The sequence below is a fragment of the Kogia breviceps genome, chromosome 5 (genome assembly GCF_026419965.1).
Source record: "Kogia breviceps isolate mKogBre1 chromosome 5, mKogBre1 haplotype 1, whole genome shotgun sequence".
Lineage (NCBI taxonomy): Eukaryota > Metazoa > Chordata > Mammalia > Artiodactyla > Physeteridae > Kogia > Kogia breviceps.
This window is the reverse complement of record NC_081314.1, coordinates 55,379,802-55,400,271: the sequence shown is the minus strand read 5'-3', so window position 1 is coordinate 55,400,271 and position 20,470 is coordinate 55,379,802. Positions and strand designations below refer to the sequence as shown.

The 20,470-nt window shown below is 38.2% G+C and overlaps 1 protein-coding gene across 4 annotated transcripts in view; it reads left to right on the top strand.

Moving 5' to 3' along the window:
- Nucleotides 1-20,470, top strand: part of PLD1 (phospholipase D1) — a 217,957-nt gene that overhangs the window by 135,257 nt on the left and 62,230 nt on the right. For 2 of the 4 annotated variants that reach the window (XM_067034015.1, XM_067034014.1), the window contains 7 exons: nt 2,971-3,081; nt 4,992-5,192; nt 6,233-6,446; nt 7,027-7,140; nt 15,880-16,008; nt 16,735-16,853; nt 18,551-18,664. In XM_067034015.1, the coding sequence (XP_066890116.1) occupies nt 2,971-3,081; nt 4,992-5,192; nt 6,233-6,446; nt 7,027-7,140; nt 15,880-16,008; nt 16,735-16,853; nt 18,551-18,664 (1,002 nt within the window). The remainder of the gene's footprint in view (nt 1-2,970; nt 3,082-4,991; nt 5,193-6,232; nt 6,447-7,026; nt 7,141-15,879; nt 16,009-16,734; nt 16,854-18,550; nt 18,665-20,470) is intronic. The other 2 variants (XM_067034017.1, XM_067034016.1) reach the window with 1 other exon arrangement.

The following is a 20,470-nucleotide window of genomic DNA, read 5'->3' as shown; positions in this document are numbered from 1 at the left end:
GTAAAACACTGGATACTTCAAAAGTGTATTTTTGAAGTTACAGAATTAACATCAGTCCTTTTTTTTTCTAATTTAGCTTTCATTTTGCACAAATATTTCCCATATTTTGTATAAGTCTGCACTATTATGGCCCAACAAATGCCTTCATTCCCAAGGGACGTATTTTGCTTTGCCCTTTATAGTTTAGAGTTTATGGCAGTGTTGTAATACCTTGACCAAAAGAAGAGGAATTTATTGCTTTATTATCACAGGAATCTTGTCACTAATTAACTGTTTATTGTGGACATGGACTTAAGTAAATAATTGTAAACCAGACTACATAAAGATGAACTTTTTATATTTAATTACTTCCTTATTAGTCATTTCTATTTAAGCTAAAATGACTTAAAAGTGTCTATCCTATTTCCTGCAGAGTTATTTATTTCAATGTGAAAAGACACAGTATAGAAGAAAATGTCAGGTATTAATAGATGGAGGATAATGCTATAATCCATTAGCATTAAAATCTCTGTTATTTAAAAAATCCATTAGTTATGCAGATAAATGGAAAATTGTAAGATTCAGGCCAGTTCCTAATTTTCAATTACTGTACTTCATGAGTAATAATCTCATAAGCCTAAGAAGCAGAATTTCATCCATTTAAAACAAATGAACTGCGATGAAAGATGTCAGGTGTAATGTTCTATAATTTAGGTTGAAATTGGGGGTCTTAAACTTTATATTATGTCATTCAATGGGAGGCTGTTTTTTTAACTGCTATTCAGTGCTGAATCCTAAAATATTCAAATAGCAAAGTAAATCTGAATAGTAGAGGAGAAAAATAAAATAATGTTCTAGTTTTCATTTAGAGTGCTCACTGGCCAGATCATTAGAAATTAATCTGTTCACTTCCTGCCTGCACTTTCACTTCCTTATTTCTTTACTCAAGTCTGTACTTATGTACTTGATTACAACAATAGTTGCATAATATAATAAGTAACAAGCAAGTTCCAAAAGTCAGCTGTTAACCAGAGAAATAAAATGACATATGTATTTTTAATCCTGTTTTTTTTTTTTCAGAGCAAGAATGGGTCTTCTCTTAGTACTCAGATTTCTTTAATGCAGACCAGAATGTAAATCTAGTGTATCCCTTCAAAAATATGCACACTTTTCAGATATTACTAACATCAAGTAAGATAGTTAGTATTTTGAAGTGATGTGTTATTATAAGGATTTAGGGGCCAAAATATGCTTTTTATTGGCAGAGCAACATTGGGGAACTGTATATATGTTTGGTTTACTCCAAGATTTTACATCTTGCAGCCTAAAAATATTAACTCCTATGTTATTTCACATTTTTATAGAATTGCAAAAATATCCAGTTCTTATAAATTAGATGTGTTCAACCAGTAAGCCTTCTTAAATTTGTGACTCAAATGTCCATTATGAACAATACCTAATTACCATAGATTACATTTAAACTGTAACTAAATTATTCACTCTAGTTTATTAGATATGCCTGCATCTCAATTACTGTAGAAAGTATTATGGAAAACTTCTTGTCTTAAATCTGTATGATATTAAATGCCTAGGTGTAGCTACAGTACCCAATATGCATGTAATATGTTTCAGAATGCTTTCAGAGCTGCTGGGTACAGTAAATGCAAATTAAAATGTTGCAAACTGCACAGCAACACTGAGGATGCAAACCTAGAAAGTAAAAGAGTGACATAAGAAGTGGGGGTAGGCCTTCCCTGGTGGCGCAGTGGTTGAGAGTCCGCCTGCTGATGCAGGAGACACGGGTTCGTGCCCCGGTCCGGGAAGATCCCACATGCCGCGGAGCGGCTGGGCCCGTGAGCCATGGCCGCTGAGCCTGCGCGCCCGGAGCCTGTGCTCCGCAACGGGAGAGGCCATGACAGTGAGAGGCCCGCGTACCGCAAAAAAAAAAAAAAAAAAAAAAAAAAAAAAAAAAAAAAAAAGGAGTGGGGGTAGATAAAATAGGGTTTCCTGGAGGAACTGTATGTTGGTGGTGGAACTGTGTAAGCGGACAGGGATGGGGGAGGACATTCAGGTGTCAGGCAATTTATCAAAAGCTAAAACCTTGTCATCGCCCAGAACTAGGAAAGAAAATACTAGTACTTTTCTATACTACCAGTTGTTGGACATTTTTTTGATGGTTAATATGAAGAATAAATATTATTTGTATAGCATATTAAAGTTTATGAGGCAATTTTGGTTTAATTTGACCTTCACAACAGCCTTATCTACTTTCTTTTAGGTCCAAGGTCTAAGGATGGATCAAAGTTCATTTCTGTGCTGCTGCTAAAACTCGGGGATTTTTGAATGTTAGAGAAGCTGACTTCTGAAGAAGTCATTTCAGTGGTGAAATAGACATTAATGATTTAATTATGGGTTAAGAGTATGAACCAATACATTCACCTCTGAAGACTGAGAAATGTTTTTTCCACTGAAATAATTTTTTAATAAAGAAAAATTCTATGAAAATACCTCCAGAAACATTTAAGCCATGTTTAGCATAATTTATTGCATCAGAGTTTTAAAAACACTGTTATTTCAATTCTTTGTGGTATAATAAAAACAAGCAGAAATCCTAATCCTGTAACATGAATCAGGTCAAAACTTTCCTCAATGTCAAGTGTTCTGAGATGTTCAAAGTGGTAAGACTATCAGATACTTTTAGTATTTAAAGTTGCAATTTCAACTTTCTGGCTATAATTAGTCAAATATTGACTATCTCAGTATGACAAATCATAGAATGGAAGGGAGATAAATTTTTATTTTTTATATTTGTGTCTTAATATACACTAATGTTTCACCTTCTTGTATTGCATTTTTCATTAAATATTTTATTATACTTGTTTATAGAAAAAATTTTTAGAAAGTACAATGCCCCAGAAATGAAGAAGAAAAAGAAAATCATAACCTACCTCCAGAAATTCTTATTCCTCCCTGTGTTTTCTCTTGTGACAGCAACAGGGGGTGCGGATCTTCATTATGCTCTACAAAGAGGTGGAACTTGCTCTTGTAATCAATAGTGAATACAGCAAGAGGACTTTGATACATCTACACCCCAACATAAAGGTATTCAGATCATCTTGCTTAACAATGTTTCTTCTTTATTATTCTGTAGTTTTTCAGATACATTTTACTTTGAGCAGTGGTAATCTTTAGAATTTCCTAATGTATATTTTGAGTAAATAATATTGTGAACTTCTCAGAAATAAAATAATTATACTTTCTTATACTTCTGATCTTGATGGAGTCAGCAGAGTTCTCATTTCTGCTTCTCTTATCCTGATAATTTAGCCAAGAACATTCTTCCTAGAGTTGTTTTAAGAGCCCTGTCAAGTTTCTGTACTCCTCATTAAGGTTATCCTGGAACCTCTTAAATATGATCTCCCTGGGATATCCCTTGAACACTGATAGCAACAAAGAGAACTCCTTTAGGAGATTTAAAGTGCTCTCCTCCTTAAAAGCACTTTGTATTAAAGTACTAGTAACGTGAATAAACATGATAAGCAATTTGAAAAAAGCCTTTTGATATTTTACCAAAGACCTGAAGCCTATCAGTAAATATTGTCACCCAGTCACTGAGCTACATCAAGACAATGAATTAATCTTCAGCAGGCTTAAAGTATATAATGATTATATATTTCACCCGATTAAAAAAAGGTATTCCATGTAAATAATAACCAAAAGAGAGCAGGAGTGGCTATACTAATATTGGACAAAATAGACTTTAAATCAATAAAGTTTACAATAGATAAAGAAGGACATTATATATTAATAAAAGGTTCAATGCAGCAAGAAAATGTAATAATTATAAACATTTACATACCTAATACTGACCATCAAAATATACAAAGCAAACATTGAAAGAATTGAAGGGTGAAATAAAACAGTTCTGTAATAATAGTTGGACACTTTAATATCACACTCTCAATAATGGATTGGTATATACATACAATGGAATATTTTTCAGTCTTAAAAAGGAAGGAAATTCTGACATGTGTTAAAACATGGATGAACCTTGAAGACATTATTCTAAGTAAAATAAGCTAGTCATAAAGACAGATATTGTGTGATTCCATTTACATGAGATCCCTATAGTGGTCAAATTCATAGAGACAGAAAGTAGATGGTAGTTGCCAGATTTTGTGAGGAGGAGGGAACAAGGAGTTTTTGTTTAATAGGTATAGAGTTGCAGTTTTGCAAAGTAAAAAGTTCTGGTGATGGATAGTGGTGATGGTTGCACTATATGAATATGCTTAATACCACTGAACTGTACACTTTGAAAGGTTAATGTGGTAAATTTTATGTTATGTGTATTTTACCACAATAGAAACATGTTATTAAAAAATAAAGTTGCCTCCAAAGTTTTTGGAATGTTTCTACTTAACGACATACAAAATTAGGTCAGTCTGGGATTATTTAGAGAGAATTCCATTTGAAACCAGGAGGTTAATAGCTTCCTAAATTACCTTTAAAATCAAGAGCTGCCAAAACATCTATATCCCTATATCAATGATTACTAGTTCAACTTAATGACTGCCAAAATATCAATATACTTATTAAAAATTTTGTCAGAGATAGGTGTAGGCTAAAAAGTCTTAGTGTTTTTTATATAGCGTATAACATAACCCTTTTGGGGGAAAAGGGAATCTGCTATTCCATTGAGCTGCCTTTTATTGAAATATGCAGCCAAATTTCAAGCTAAAGGGCAGCTTCCCCCATATGTGAGGGGTCCAGGGTGGTCAGGGGAGTTTTGAAAAGTATCCAGGGGTACACACTGAAGATAAAATAAATAAATACTCTGCTAAATACTGAGGATAAAATTAGAAGTTTGGGGATTTTCTTTGATGTATAGATAGTACATTTTAGCATTTGAATTGTAGGAAATGTTGTTCAGGGGAGTAAACAGACCTATTTTATTATAATATGAAAGACGTTTTAGAAAGCATATTACGCGTGTGGTTTTTTTTTCTCTCAAGGTGATGAGGCACCCAGATCACGTGTCATCCAGTGTATATCTGTGGGCTCATCACGAGAAACTCATCATCATCGACCAGTCGGTGGCCTTTGTGGGTGGGATTGACCTGGCCTATGGAAGGTGGGATGACAATGAACACAGACTCACGGACGTGGGCAGCGTAAAGCGCATCATCGGGGGACCTTCTCTGGGTTCCCTCACAGTTAGTAAATTTCACCTTTATGGAACTGCATATAAGGGACACAGTTTGTATAAGTGTGTATTAATCGTGTGATTGGTTGACTGATGGATTGAATGAGAGGGGGCATATCCCTGGAGAGGTAAAGAACATTGAGTCCAACACAGACCTGGTTTCAAATACCACTTAGTGAGCCTGTAACTATGCATCTGTTAATCTCAGTTTCTTCTCTTGTAAGAAGAGAAAACAGATTTGATAGAGCATTTGCTATCTCATAGTCAGTTCCTTTTGCTTTCCACTTAAATTAAAGATTTAGTTCCTATTTGGGAAAAAAGTCCATAAACCAAAATGTGCGGCAAAATTGGACTTTTAAGTTAAATAAGCAACCTTATTACAATTAGCTGCCAAGTTTTTTGAAATCTTCCTTCTTACAGACATACAAAAGTAGGATAGGTCAGTCTGGAGTCATTTAGGGAATTCTGTTTGAAAGCAGGAGGTTAATAACTTCTCAAAGTAGCTTTCAAATCAAGAGCTGCCAAAATCTCTATATGCCTATATTTGTATACTTATTATTTCAACTCAAATGGTTACCAAAATATCAATATGCTTATTAAAAAGTTTGATGGGCTCCATCTTATTTTACTGCTGTATATGTTGGTGACATTTCTGGGAAAACATTTAGTGAAAAGGTAATGAGGAAAATAATTGACAGAAAAAACATCGCTTACTTAATATTTATCAGAGGAAGAAGTTCAGTAGCTCAACAGTGAGTATAACTCATGTAATTGTATTTGAAACCAAAAGGTTAATTGGCATGAATTTTCTGGCCCAGTGAAAGAGGAACTATAATGGACTTCCTGGTATCCCTTTGGAAGTATTTAAACACAACACAAGAATCGCCCACTGCCCTGTGGCTGACCTCACACATATTATTGTGTGCCTCTTAGGGAGCCTCCATCATGTGTAAACTTTAAACTGGAATTAAAAGGCCACAGTGCAGCTTATCTTATGCAGTTTCTTTTCTTTTCTTTCTTTTTTTTTTGTTTTTTAAATAATTTTCTCAGGCTGAAACAACAGAGTCTATGGAATCCTTAAGCCTCAAAGATAAAAACGAATCTAACAAAAATCTGCCTGTCCTGAAGACTGTTGATGATGCAGATTCAAAACTGAAAGGAAGAGGAAGGCCCAGAAAGTTCTCCAGATTCAGCCTCTACAGGCAGCTGCACAGACACCACCTACGCAACACAGACAGCATCAGCAGCATTGACAGTGCCTCCAGTAAGTCATCGTCTGCACTGGAATTTATCTCAACTATGCTCCGTTCCTCCATAGCCAGACACTGTATACCTGTTTGCAGAACTTGTCCTTCTATAATGGAGTAAAGTGAACAATGCTGAGAAGTCATTATATCATCCTATTCAGTCTCATGCCATTTCATGGCTCTGTTTGACTCATTTTAGAACAGATTTATTGTTTTATTCACATCACTAGTCATAACAACCACAATTCATGCTTCTAATGGTTGCAGAATGACTAAGCATTTCTAAAATAATGCCAAGTTATGAAGGAAAAAGCAAAGTATTAGGTGTACTTTATAAACTTTTCATATGAGAGATGTCATGTCTCTTTCTATCCAGAAATACATCCAGCTTTTATCCTCAAACGTCAGATTTTCTACATCTTATAAATTTACCATTCTTTAAGATTTGTCTTAAAGCTCTACAGTTTTCTGTTTGTGACTGATTTTATAGCCTCGCCTTGTTTTTAAAATGATTGAAGCTGCTTCTGAGTTTAGAAAACCTGCTATATTTACATGTATCTATATCTCTGTAAAGAAAGAACTCTCAACTTTCTCCAGGTGACTGTAATCACTGTAGGAGTCGTCAGAATTTAATCCATGGTTTAAAGCCCCACTTGAAACTCTTTCACTCTTCCAGTGAGTCTGAGCAGGGGCTCACTAGACCTAACGCTGGTAAGTGATGTGTGAAGTGCCACAATCTCTGTAGGCTTCAACTTTTGCTGCTAAGCAGAGTGACTGTGTCTCTGGATTGGCTTTCCATTCTCACAGTTTTCACCCCACGTATATTTTTAGAATGATAATCTGATAAGTTTCTGTAAGAACTAGGTTCTCGAATAAATTAATCAGGGCCTAAAATATGGTGGAATGAGGAGGAATTGGGCAGTGGATCGGATTTAGTGACAAGTGATCATCACAATACATAGCAACCACAGTAAAATTGTAAGCTAGCATTTCCTGTGTGCAGACTCTGCCGCTCACTGCCCCGAGCACTTGTGGGGCTTGGTAATAACAGTGTTATCTCCTTTTTACAGATGAACCAACGCAGGGTTAGAGATGATAAGTGATGTGCCCAGAGAAGTTCTGATTTACCAGTCTCCCAGAAGTCATGCTTCAGACTTGTGATTTAGCAGATACGCAGATGACTACATCAGGACCTTTTGGCTAAATTCTTAAGGCCACAGTTCTGTGTACTATTTAGGAGACGACTGAGACAGAGCCCAGCTAGCATGACTGGCTGTGAGTCACTTGTGGCTGTCAGGAGCTAATGACCCTGAACATTAAGCTGGACCTTGAGCAGTGGTTCCAGCATTCTGTAGTCTGGAGACCCTGCAACTTTTAAACTGATTCACCGTATATAGTGAACTAAAGCTCCAATGTAACTGTTCAGTAAATTTGTTTGTGTTAAATCACATTGATATAAAATACATTAACAACATTGATATACATTAAAATATGGAGAAGAGCATATATGGGGAGACATTTTCTTTATTTAGCATACAGCTAGTCCTTGATGGCTATGTGGATTCAGCGATAGCTCACAGTAATTCCTGCGCTCCATAGAGCGTCGTACTTAGCCCTGAGAGAGGGCACTGGGAAGTCCAGAGAGCCAGGTCAGGGGTGCATGCAAGGACAGACATTAAAGATAAAAGGTTGCAAACAGGTCCAGGTATTGCTTTGTAATTCCAGAGTGGGGCTTTGCTGCATTAGGACTGACGATGAGATGGAGGAATGAAGTTGTGAAACATGAAGTCAAGGGGACTGAATGCTAGTGTTGCTGACAGCAGGATTGGGGGCAAGTGGAAAAGAAGATGCAAGCTGGGTGCAGAATACGTTCAGTAATTCAGGCTGATGGCAGGCTGAGAGGGGTGATCCCCATAGTGGTGAACTAGAGACAGCAATGTGGGTGGTTTTCAGGTGTTGATGGAAATCCTCTCCCTAATAAACTGGATACACGTCCAGTGCAGTGTTTTTTATTGAGAGAGAGAGAAGAGAAAAAGTAAACAACCTAAAATCCAAGAGTAGAGGATGGAGGATGGTTGAGACCATAATGAACAGTTCATTCCCTTGATGGAATTGCACAATCATTAAAAACTATAAGTGGGGATACAAAAATAAATGTATATGACTCATTTGTTCTTTAAATAAGTACTTACTGAGCTCCTATGTCAATCACTGTTCTAGATACTAGGGATGGAATGAACAACACAGACAAAATTCTGTTAACTAGTAGGAGAGTAAGGATGGGAATTGTATATACAAATAGATCATCAAACACAATGTGTCAGGTGGTAAGAATTATCATGGAAAACAGTACAGCAGGGGAAGGGGGGAAGGGCAGAGGGGAGGAGTTACTATTTTATATGGGGAGGGGGTCAGAGAATGCTTTTCCAATGAAGTGAGTTTTCGAGAAAGATCAAAAGGGAGAGAAGAATCAGGATAAGATAATGTCTGTGGGGAGGGAGTCCAGCCAGGAGGAATAGCTAGTGCATACTATGAGGCAGGAGGGGATTGGTATGTTCCAGGAGTGGCTGAAGTCAAAAAAAAATGTCGGGTGGGCTAGGGGAGAATGATAGGAGCAAAGTCGGAGAGGGTTGGGTAGATTATAGAATTTTGGTTTATACGTTGAGTGAAAAAGGAAGGCATCAGATGGTCTTGAGCAAAGGCCAGACAAGGTCTGACTTGCATTTTTACAAACGTTTTCTTCAGAGCAGACAGGGGTGGCAAGTAGTGACCAGGCAGGCACTGAATACATCTTGAAGTGGAGCTGACAGCATTTGCTAATGCACTGCATATGGGATGTGGGGGATGGAGAGGACTCTTTCCATTAACTACATTAAGTTACAAATTTAATTTTTTAATATGAAAAAAGTAAATTTACTTAAATAGGAAAGCCAAAGTATAGTTGAGTCCTTCTGGCACAGTGCTTTGCAAAGTCTATTCCTTGGATCCTGGTGTTTCTCGGGGGGCTCTGAGGATAATACTGAGGGCCCCGGACCCTCCTATCTCTATTGGTACCTGTGTCAACCAGAAAAATCCCACATATATTATTTTATATATTGGACTGCCATGTAAATTTGTATTGGGGGAGGGGAAAGGAAGTTCTACTGTTAATAATGAAGGAAGTTCAAAGAGCACAGCTCTACATTTAAATCATGTAATGACTTAAACTTACATTGCCTTGGGCATCCCTGGTGGTACAGTGGTTGAGAGTCCACCTGCCGATGCAGGGGACACGGGTTCGTGCCCCAGTCTGGGAGGATCCCACATGCCACGGAACGGCTGGGCCCGTGAGCCATGGCTGCTGAGCCTGCGCCTCCGGAGCCTGTGCTCCGCAACGGGAGAGGCCACAGCAGTGAGAGGCCCACGTACCGCAAAAAAAAAAAAAAAAAACTTATATTGTCTTATAGGACTTGAAACCCAAATTAAGCATAGAGTGACTCTTCATTATAAGTTTGAAACTGAATGTTTACTCTAGTTAATAACTTCCTTTCCTAAAGATATGAACTGGATTAGCTTCTCTGCAATGTTTCACTTGAATGCAAAAGGCCATGGCTGAACGGGGCTCCTAGCGAAGCCTGGGTTTTTTTTGTTTTTGTTTTCATTATTGTTTTGTTTTTTATGCTTCATCATGGTTTCCTTTGTTTTCCATACTTTTTTTGTATGATCTGTGTTTTCTTTTTTCTTTTTATAAATTTATTTATTTATTTTTATTTTTGGCTGCGTTGGGTCTTCTTCCTGCCCACAGAGTGCACGCAAGATCACTGTGGGTTTTTAAGTAGAAAAAACTGCACTAAAATCAGCTCATCCTAAATGTGATTAGTAACTATGGTAGATTTCTATACTATATATTTTAATTCAAAATCACTCAGCCATCTTCAAGATTATTTTCTCTTAAAATTATGTTGCAAGAGGGAGAATTTCAAACACATTGTTTCCTTGATACAGTTATTTTAAAAGGGTTGAATTTTATTCTTCTTATATTCAGTAATTGTTTGCTAATCTTTACCTTTTAAGCAAGATTTAATATATGGCTGATGGGGAAAATAATTCTTGCCATTTAGTTGAGACAAGTGTTTCAAACTCAGATATCTAATAAGAGATAATGAAGAGTAGGTTAAATCATTTCTAAACTCTGTTTTCAGTGGTGTAGAATGTATAACACTTATTTTCACTCTCAAAGAGCTTATTATCTAATAGGTAAGTGGTGGTATTACTAAGCTAGTGCCTTAGTAATTCATCAGAGGGAAATATCATCTGGCATGAGTTGTCAGTGAAGCCTTCTCCACAACTGTAAACCTGATCCACAATACCAAAATCCAAAAAGTTTCAAGAACCAAGAGATTTAAATATATATATATATATATATATATATATATATATATATATATACATACATATATATATTTATATATAACTCATTGGGGACCTGTTTTGGAACTGGCCGTGAATATAGGCAGAAATTCAGTAGGTAGAGACTAAGAAGGGAGAAAAACAGGCACTCCAGGTAGATGTTATATCTTAACACACATATGAGAAATGCCAACAACAAAGGGGGAAACCAACAGCAAAATGAAAAAGACAACCTACTGAATGGGAGAAGATATTTGTAAATGATATATCTAATAAGCAGTTAATATCCAAAATATATAAAGAATTAATATAACTCAACAACAACAAAAAATAACCCAATTAAAAAATGGGCAGATGGGCTTCCCTGGTGGCGCAGTGGTTGAGAATCCGCCTGCCGATGCAGGGGACACGGGTTCGTGCCCCGGTCCGGGAAGATCCCACATGCCGCAGAGCGGCTGGGCCCGTGAGCCATGGCCGCTGAGCCTGTGCGTCCGGAGCCTGCGCTCCGCAATGGGAGAGGCCACAACAGTGAGAGGCCCGCGTACCACAAAAAAAAAAAAAAAAAAAAAAAAAAAAAAAAAAAAAAAAAAAAAAAAAATGGGCAGAAAAGCTAAAGAGACATTTTTCCAAAGAAGACATGCAGATGAACAACAGACACACGAAAAGATATTCAACATCGCTAATTGTTAGGGAAATGCAAATCAAAACCAGAATGACTTATCACTTCACACCTGTTAGAATGCCTATTATCGAAAAGGGAAAAAATAAAAAATGTTGGCAACCACGAGGAGCAAAGGGAACTTTCATGCACTGTTGATGGGAATGTAAATTGGTGCAGCCGCTTTGGAAAGCAGTATGGAGATGCCTCAAAAAATGAAGAATAGAACTACCGTATGATCCAGCTATCCTGTTTCTGGGTATTTACCTCAAAAATACAAAAATAACACCTAATTCAAAAAGATATATACACCTTTATGTTCATTGCAGCATTGTTTACAATAGTCAAAATATGGAAACAACCTAAGTGCCCATCATTGAATGAATGGATAAAGATGTGGTAAATATATACAATGGAATACTGCTTAGCCATGAAACAAGATGAAATCTTGCCGTTTTTAACAACATAAATGGACCTTGAGAGTATTATACTAAGTGAAATAAGTCAGATGGAGAAAGACAAATACTATGTGATTTCACTGATATGTGGAATGTAAAAGACAAGGAAACAAACACAGAAACAAAATAAATAAGCAAACTCAACAGAAATAATTATGTAGTTACAGAGAACAGAGTAGTGGTTACCAAAAGGGAAGGGGTTGAGGGAGAGTGAAATGGGTAGAGGAGATAAACTGTATGGTGATGGATGGAGAATAAATTTTTGGTGGGGAGCATGCTGTAGTGTATATAGAAGTAGAAATATAATGTCATACAGATGAAACTTACATAATGTTATAAACCAATGTTACCTCAATTAAAAAAAAGAAATTAGAAGATTCTGGATTTTAGAAAGGTAATACAATACCTATACTCTATATTACGTTACACTCCTGGCAAAGTCCAGGAAATACCCTATATGCAAATCATTTATATTCGTGCAACATCAAGTGGGATAAATAAAGGTAATAACCTCAAGTTCACGTCAGGTTTTGCTAACAAATGAGCTATGAAAAAAAATTTGGATTTTCAGAGCTTTGGGGTTTTGGAATTGCTGTTGATGGGTAGTTAATTTGTATGGATTGGGCTGGTGGGATATAATTGTACCAATATCTGGAGAGTCTTGAAAGTCAGGCTGAGTCATTGACCCTCATTCCTTAAATGCTGGAGAATCCCAGGGGAGGTGGAATTTGGAAAGGGTGGGGGGTGGAGGGGAAGGGTAGGGGAATAAGGATGGTATTTTACAAAGTTCATACTAGAGACATGGGGAGTCTGACTACCTTGTTCCAGTGGGCCCAAGAATGAAGTGAATAAGAGAATCTTTTTTCAGAAGAAAGAACTAGCAGATTTCAGTAGGATTTGAGAAGTGGTGATGGGGAAGTGGGTGGAGAAGACAGTGAAGAAGAGAGGGGAGGGCTTCCCTGGTGGTGCAGTGGTTGGGAGTCCGCCTGCCGATGCAGGGGACGCGGGTTCGTGCCCCGGTCCGGGAAGATCCCACGTGCCGCGGAGCGGCTGGGCCCGTGAGCCATGGCCGCTGAGCCTGTGCGTCCGGAGCCTGTGCTCCGCAGCGGGAGAGGCCGCAACAATGAGAGGCTCTCGTACCGCAAAAAAAAAAAAAAAAAAAAAAAAAAAAGAAGAGAGGGGAGCCAAAGGTGATTCTTCTGAGGTTTTGCTTGAGAAACCATGAACAGAAAGCAGAAATCTCAAGGGAAGACTTGGTTTTGTGGGAATGATGGTGATTCTAGTGTTACGCATGAGTTTATAGTTTGGTGGGACAACTAGGTAGATGAGGTCAAGTGAGGCATTGGACATGGCTGTAGATGTAGAGCCCCAGTGAGAAGCCAGGGCTACAGGGGTACATTTAGCGGAAAGCTGGGGAAAACCTTGTGAGGGAGGAGGAGCTAGGAAAGAAGATCAAGAAGGGTGAGTTGGAGTAATGATAGGGGAGTGCAGCCTTGGAAGCCAAGAGATGAGAGAAAAAACAGGAGGATGTGGCAAAGTCAGAAGACACCGGGTGAGGGGCAGGAAGATACCTTCTTCATGAACTTCAGCAGCCAGAGTCTGGGCCACCGATGGATGAGACTTGCAGTAAACTGGCATGAAAAACCGGTGCCAAAAGACAAGGCAGATGCAATTATGAAGTCAACTGGGAGCCAAATATAGACTAATAAGAACCACCTCAGGTCGGCATTGCTGATGTAAAAAGTCCTCCCTTCATGCTCATATGTGTTCATGCAATTCTGAGCAGTAATCGCAGTAAGTAGGAGTATTTTGTTCTGTTTAGCCTTAATATTATTTCATTTGTTCTGAGGAGGACCCTGATTTATTTGGACTAGTTTTGGCCATGACTAAAACCAAAACCAAATTTGAACTGTGAGCAGGTTGAATTCAATTAGCACCAAGATCATTATCTGAGACTAAGAATTTGCTTTGTTTTTCTTATCAAAACTGATTATTCGGTGAGATTTTTAAACAAGTATATGTGTATACATATAAAGATTTAGCCTGGAGTTTCTCAATTGATGAAAACAAATTTTATATATAATATATATATATTTTTTTAAATTTTACTTTGGAATTGACCCACTTTATCTCATTCTTTGTTCCCTTTTTTTTCTTTTCCTGTTTTTTTAATAAACAAAGTGCCATGCTTACTATAAAGAGCCTACAGGTGAGCAAATAGACCTACCAGTACTTTGGCCTTTCAGTCTTAGAGAGCAGGAAAATAAATCACTGGGAGAAATGAACAGAATTCTATTTTTAACATTATTAAGTTTTGTTCATTGTTAGCATTTTAAGACATTTTCCTTTTACAGAAAACTCCAATACCCTTTGGAGGTTAATTATTCAATCTGAGATAGAATACTAGCAGTATGTGTGGTGATTGTTTAAAAACTTTTGCTCTGCAAATACTTATTGATTGCCTACTGACTGCCAGTAGCTATACCAGGCACTGAGAGGACATACTCCCCACCCCAAAGTTTATAGATGAGTGAGTGAGGAGCAGGAAGGGAGCATCCTTACACAGTTGGGTCACAGAGTCAGAGGCCCTGAGGTGTGCAACTGTTAACGGTTCTACTGCAGTGCTAGGGACTGCCTCTCCCTGCTGAGATCTGGGAGGTGTCTCTAGGACAGATGACAGCTCATGTGGCTCTTGAAGGAGGATGAGGAGTTCAAACCAAGACGGAGGGAAGAACATTCTAGGCAGAAAGAATCATGTACCAGCTGCATGATGAACCAGGCCTGTTAAAATCAGTGAGAAGTATGGTGTGCCTGGGGTCTGGGTTGTGTGGGGAAAACAAGGACCAGAAAGAGATTGTCAGCAGTTTGAGAAGAGCTCTCTGTGCATACTAAACCCTTAGGATTTGACCCCCTCTAGGCAGTAGGTCATCCTAGAAGTCTTGTAAGCAAGGGGTCTGCATCTTTAGAAGGACAGCTCTGGGGCAGCGTGTTGGTAGGGAGATCAGTCCGGTACTCTCACTGGCTCCTGCACGTGGTGCCATTTATTCATTCAACAAACATTTTTGCATCCAATGTCTATCTGTTAAGTGCCTCTTTCGTGCCAAGTGCTGCATTTTGTGATTTGTAGTTCTGCTAGTTGTCCTGCTTAGTTGTCTTTGTGATCAGCATATTCCATAAACATACAAACTATTTAAGTCAACATAGTTACCCTTAAGTAAAATATTCCCGACAAAGTTCTTTGTGAAATATTGCAGTGGATTGCTGCTTTTGCACCTTTGTGGTCATGAGCTTCTGTCTATTGTTACACTTTTTATGGATGTCATTTATAATTTTAGAAAAATAGAATGTTAAAGCCCAAAAGATCTTAGATGTCATCTGGGCCAAATGTTTCCTTTCACACATAAAGGATTTCTGACCCAAAAAGATGAAGCTCAGTGTCACTTAGCTAGTCAGTTCCAGGGCTGGAACACAGGCTGTCTGCAAATTTGAGGTTCTTGCATTTTGAGATGCAAAAGACAAGAATTATACATTAGATGTGCACCATATTGGTTGAGGAAAAAAAGGACATGACTTCTTTATGGCCTCTGCGTCTCCTGTTCCTCCACCTGACCTGACTTTACTGCTCTCTCATAGGCTCTCCTAGCAAGTTCTTTATTCACAGTTAACCCTGTGATCCATCCCTCCAGTGATCTGGTAGATGGTGAGAATATTAAATTTCACTGTCAAATGATGAACCTGATTATAGCCGCAACTACCCACTAATAGTAAATTCATGAGGGTTTTAAAACCTTGTCAGTCCACAGCCTCATGAACACATGCTGTCCTAGTTATGAGGCTTAAGAAGAAAAGTTAAGAAGTCTTTAGGTGTTTAATAAATAAGAGATCAGCCTCCCTCTCTGGGGTCCACCTGAACCAGTCTCTGATTGGGTTTTGCTGCATTTACAGACACGGGCTCCATCCGAAGTTTACAGACAGGTGTGGGAGAGCTACATGGGGAAACCAGATTCTGGCATGGAAAGGACTACTGCAATTTTGTCTTCAAAGATTGGGTTCAACTTGATAAACCTTTTGCTGGTAAGTACCATGGTAGTGGGTGGCTACTTATATTTTCTTTTCCTTGTCAGCATCTCAACAAGTATGCATGTGCATGATCTAATATCTTTTGTTTTGTTTTGTTTTGAATATTTGGTAAAACACTGGGAACTATGATTCAGTCATATACTTAAGGGCTTTTCCTTATAGTAAGAAAAGAAAATGAAATAGAGCTTACTTGTTGGAAATCTCCAGCTTCCATATAGGCATATTTTAGGGGGTTAATAATCTGTAATTCTCCAGGAGATGGTTCCCTTCCTTTGATCATCTCCTTTTTTCTGCATATCATCTTCATCTTTCAGCATTAAAACAACACATTTCAGATTATCACTGTGCTTATATATCTAACAGGAAATAGGAACGTAGCTTAACATTATTTCAACAGGATAAAAAAGAAAAATGTAATGTCAAGTACACAGCTTTAAATAATGTGTACCAACTCACATCTGCCTTGCCTAGTGATTATCTAATAAGTGAAGTGGAAACATATTTGGGAGAGGGGCATGAGGGACTGTGTTCCTCAGTGTGAGTTCTATGTTTCTCTTGGCTATAAAGGTATTGTTCTATCCAAGCCAAGTAATATACACACGGTGGGCATCACCACATTTTCTTATAGGTATCGTAGTCAGGGTCAGAGCTGGGGTCAGATGGCTTGTGTGCCTCTGGGCACAGAAGTTAGTGAGGACCTTGCCTGGTGCATCTGGGCAGATTTCATTGACAGGTACTCCACCCCCCGGATGCCATGGCACGACATCGCCTCTGCCGTCCACGGGAAGGCGGCTCGCGACGTGGCCCGTCACTTCATCCAGCGCTGGAACTTCACCAAGGTACATAGGTGGTCTTATCATGATCCAGTCCACATGAAGAGAGACAGGCCAGGAAGAGGAGGCGAGAAGGGGCTGCGGTGGCCGCAGCTGTGCTACCCATCCACTCTTGGGTGCCCGGTTGTCAGAGTGCCTGGCTCTCTGAGCAAAAGAAAAAGAAAATGTTCCTGAACTTTCACACCACAGACAATTCAGAGGGTGGAGGAATGATGCTACTGTCACAGCCTATGGTTTAACCCTTTGAACACTTGGGACACTCAGTGTCGTTTAAGCATATGGCCAGGGCTGATAGTCACGTGGAGGGCTGTCGGGCTACTGTAGGGGGATGGGAGCCTCGTTCAGGTGAGAGAGCTGGAGCTTGCAAGGCCTTCCAATCCTGGCACTGCCGTGGGCCCATATTGGTACAGGCTTCTGAGAGGCGGTTCTGAGCAAAGTGAGTAGTATGAGAAGGCGGAGCCATTTTTCTTTTCTCCAGTCTGTGTCTTCTTTAGTATGATGCCTTCATTACTTATAAGAATTTGACCTAACATTCCTAAGTTAAGTACCTATCGTCTAGGTGTTATTAAGGTTCCATTTTATTTATAGAATCTTAATAAATAAAATAAATAAAATGGTTTTATAGGCATTTTCTCCCTATAATTTGGAAAAAGATTTAGTTTTATTAGCAACTTAAAGTGTCCCCTTATTTTCATTTAAATAACATTATAAACAGTTAGTGGGAGCTCTTAGAAATAGGGGAAATATTTTTAACAAGAGTTTAGAGGCAAATGAAGGAATAAATAAAAGGATAATATTTTTAACTTATTGGACTGACAAAGATAACACTGCAGATACCTACAGTTGGATTTGGGATCTAAGATGGTCTTATACCTTGCTCCTGGGAGGATAAATTGGTACAACTGCAGAAAACTTTTTAAAGGTATGTAACCTTTGACTCAGAAAATCTGTTTCAGGTATTTAAGCTAAAGAAGTTACTCAATAAGTCATTTATCTTGACATTGCATCTAATAATTCATATAAAATGAGAAACAGCTGACATCCTCATTAATAGAAATCGTTAAATTATTATTGTTCCATGCCATTTTACTATGAAATTATTTTTAAGTGATATATAGTGCTTTACTGCTGTTGCAAGATATGTACAACGTAGTAAAAAATTAGTTTAGGGCTTCCCTGGTGGCGCAGTGGTTGGGAGTCCGCCTGCCGATGCAGGGGACACGGGTTTGTGCCCCGGTCCGGGGGGATCCCACGTGCCGCGGAGCGGCTGGGCCCGTGAGCCGTGGCCGCTGGGCCTGCGTGTCCGGAGCCTGTGCTCCGCAGCGGGAGAGGCCACAGCAGTGAGAGGCCCGCATACCGCAAAAAAAAAAAAAAAAAATCAGTTTATAAAATAATCCCATTTTTGCCATTGTATACTTCTATAACTCCAGGTTGTATTTAAGTTTTCTTTAAAAATACAAAGCAATAATGCTCACTCCAAGAGGTAAAAGAAGGAAAAAGGGAGTTTTCTGTCCCTGGGAAATAGATGGAAAACAAAAATAAATAATCTATTGCCTCTTCACCTAGAAACACCCATTGTTAATATTTCTTTCCCTTTTTCTTTTTCAAATGAACCTGAACTTTTTTTTATAAGCACAAAGTAAGGAAGACTGGAACTGTTTTTTCATTTGAATCTTTTTTTACCTGTTTTTTCTTTATTTTAGATTATGAAACCAAAATATCGGTCCCTTTCTTATCCTTTTTTGCTTCCAAAATCTCAAACAACAGCCCATGAGTTGAAACACCAAGTGCCTGGGTCTGTCCATGCTAATGTACAGGTAAGTCTGGCTTTTCTTTTTCATGAAGAACTACTGGGTACAATCATTCTCACTGGACTAAATGCCTGTTGGCTTCAAGTTTTGCAATAAGGACAACTCCAAAGCAAATCTAAGTAAACCTTTAAAAACTTAGTATTGTATTTTCTATTTTAAATGTACTTAATTTATCCTCGTTAAAACTCTCGTATAAATATAATAAATGCATATCTTTAGAAAAGGCCACTCAAGGAGAGGTTTGTCCTGTAATTCCTTCTGAAGTGACTCTAACAACATGATACCCAGTAAACCTGGAGCTGATACCAGTGAAGTACTAGGAATACGGCTGAAACTTAGCATCTAGGAAGCTAGTGATAGTTCACTCTAATTTTAGTTCCTAATTAACCAAATGCCTTTTAGAGACACTTTTAAAAGAATGAGAAATTTGCTTATTAAAGTAAGAAAATTGGACCACATCCAGTTCAACATTCTCAAATTACAAATAAGAAAATTAAGACCCAGTGAAACTTTGAGACTTGCCAAGGGTCATCGAGCTGGTTATCAACAGAGGTGGAGCTTGAAATCCTAGTCTAGTCCATGGTTACCCAATCTGCTCCTTGTACCAACTCCAGCTCAAGTGTCCTGAGATCATGCAGGGACAGAACTAGGATTGCATTGCCTTTTGTTCAAAGTCATCACTATCGGCGTCAAATGTATTGTGTAAGTACAGAACAGATTGGTGTTTGCCAGAGGCAAAGGGTGGGATGGGAGGGGTGCAGAAATGGGTGACAGGGGTCAAAAGGTACAGCTTCCCGTTTTACTCTTAATAAGTCCTGGGATGTAATGTAGAGCATGGTGACTGTAGTTAACAGTACTGTGTTGTATATTTGAATGTTGCTAAGGGAGTAGATCTTAAAAGTTCTCATCACAAGAAAAAAAATTTGTAAGTATGTGAAGTGATGGATGTTAACTAAACGTGTGGTAATCATTTCACAATATAGACATATATCCATTTTTTTAAAGTATTTTTTTAAGTGAAGATCCAGTAGTCTGCTGCTGACATCACTATTATGGATGTATTTAATTTGGATATGGATTCTGGTGAATATGCTAATATAAATGAAATGCCTAAATCAGTTACTTTGTACTACGTGCAAGGAGAGGTGTGTGTATCTAAGAAATAAAAAGTCATTTCAGACCATAGATCAAATAATAGAACAATCAAAAAGATAAATCACTTAAGAGAATTTACCTACAGCAAACTTCGTCATCCCAGGCTAAAGGAGATAACTAATTTAAACTTAGAGGCACAGATACGTATGCATTCATATGTAAGTTAATGAATATTTTATGAACCTGTTTAATTTTATTCTACTTAGAGGGAAAAATAACCTGTGCTGTAAGATAAAATAGGAGCCTTGATATTAAGAAAATAAGAGATTTTAATTTAATATTTGAGGTGGCATTAAAATTGACTCAGTGATCAACTTATCCAAGTTAGCCGATGCTAATTAAGCATGTGTTGAAAAGTTATTTCTGAAAATTGTGTATTTTTATGATTAGCAAAAGATGGTTTATCCCAGAATTGCATATACATACCTCTTCTAACGTTTTTTGGTAAAGCCCTGGTTTATGTATTCTCTTCCTGCCACCCTGATGAGGCAGATAGATGCTCTGCATATCCGTCCTACAGAACACCTCCCTTGGTTCACCTTCTCCCTATCAGTGGATGTTGTGGTAGAAATGGTGCTAGATCAGTGACTTCTTAACATGCTCACATGTTCATCCCTGACATGCCCAGGCTGCCTGCACTCTACAAAGCCAATTGAT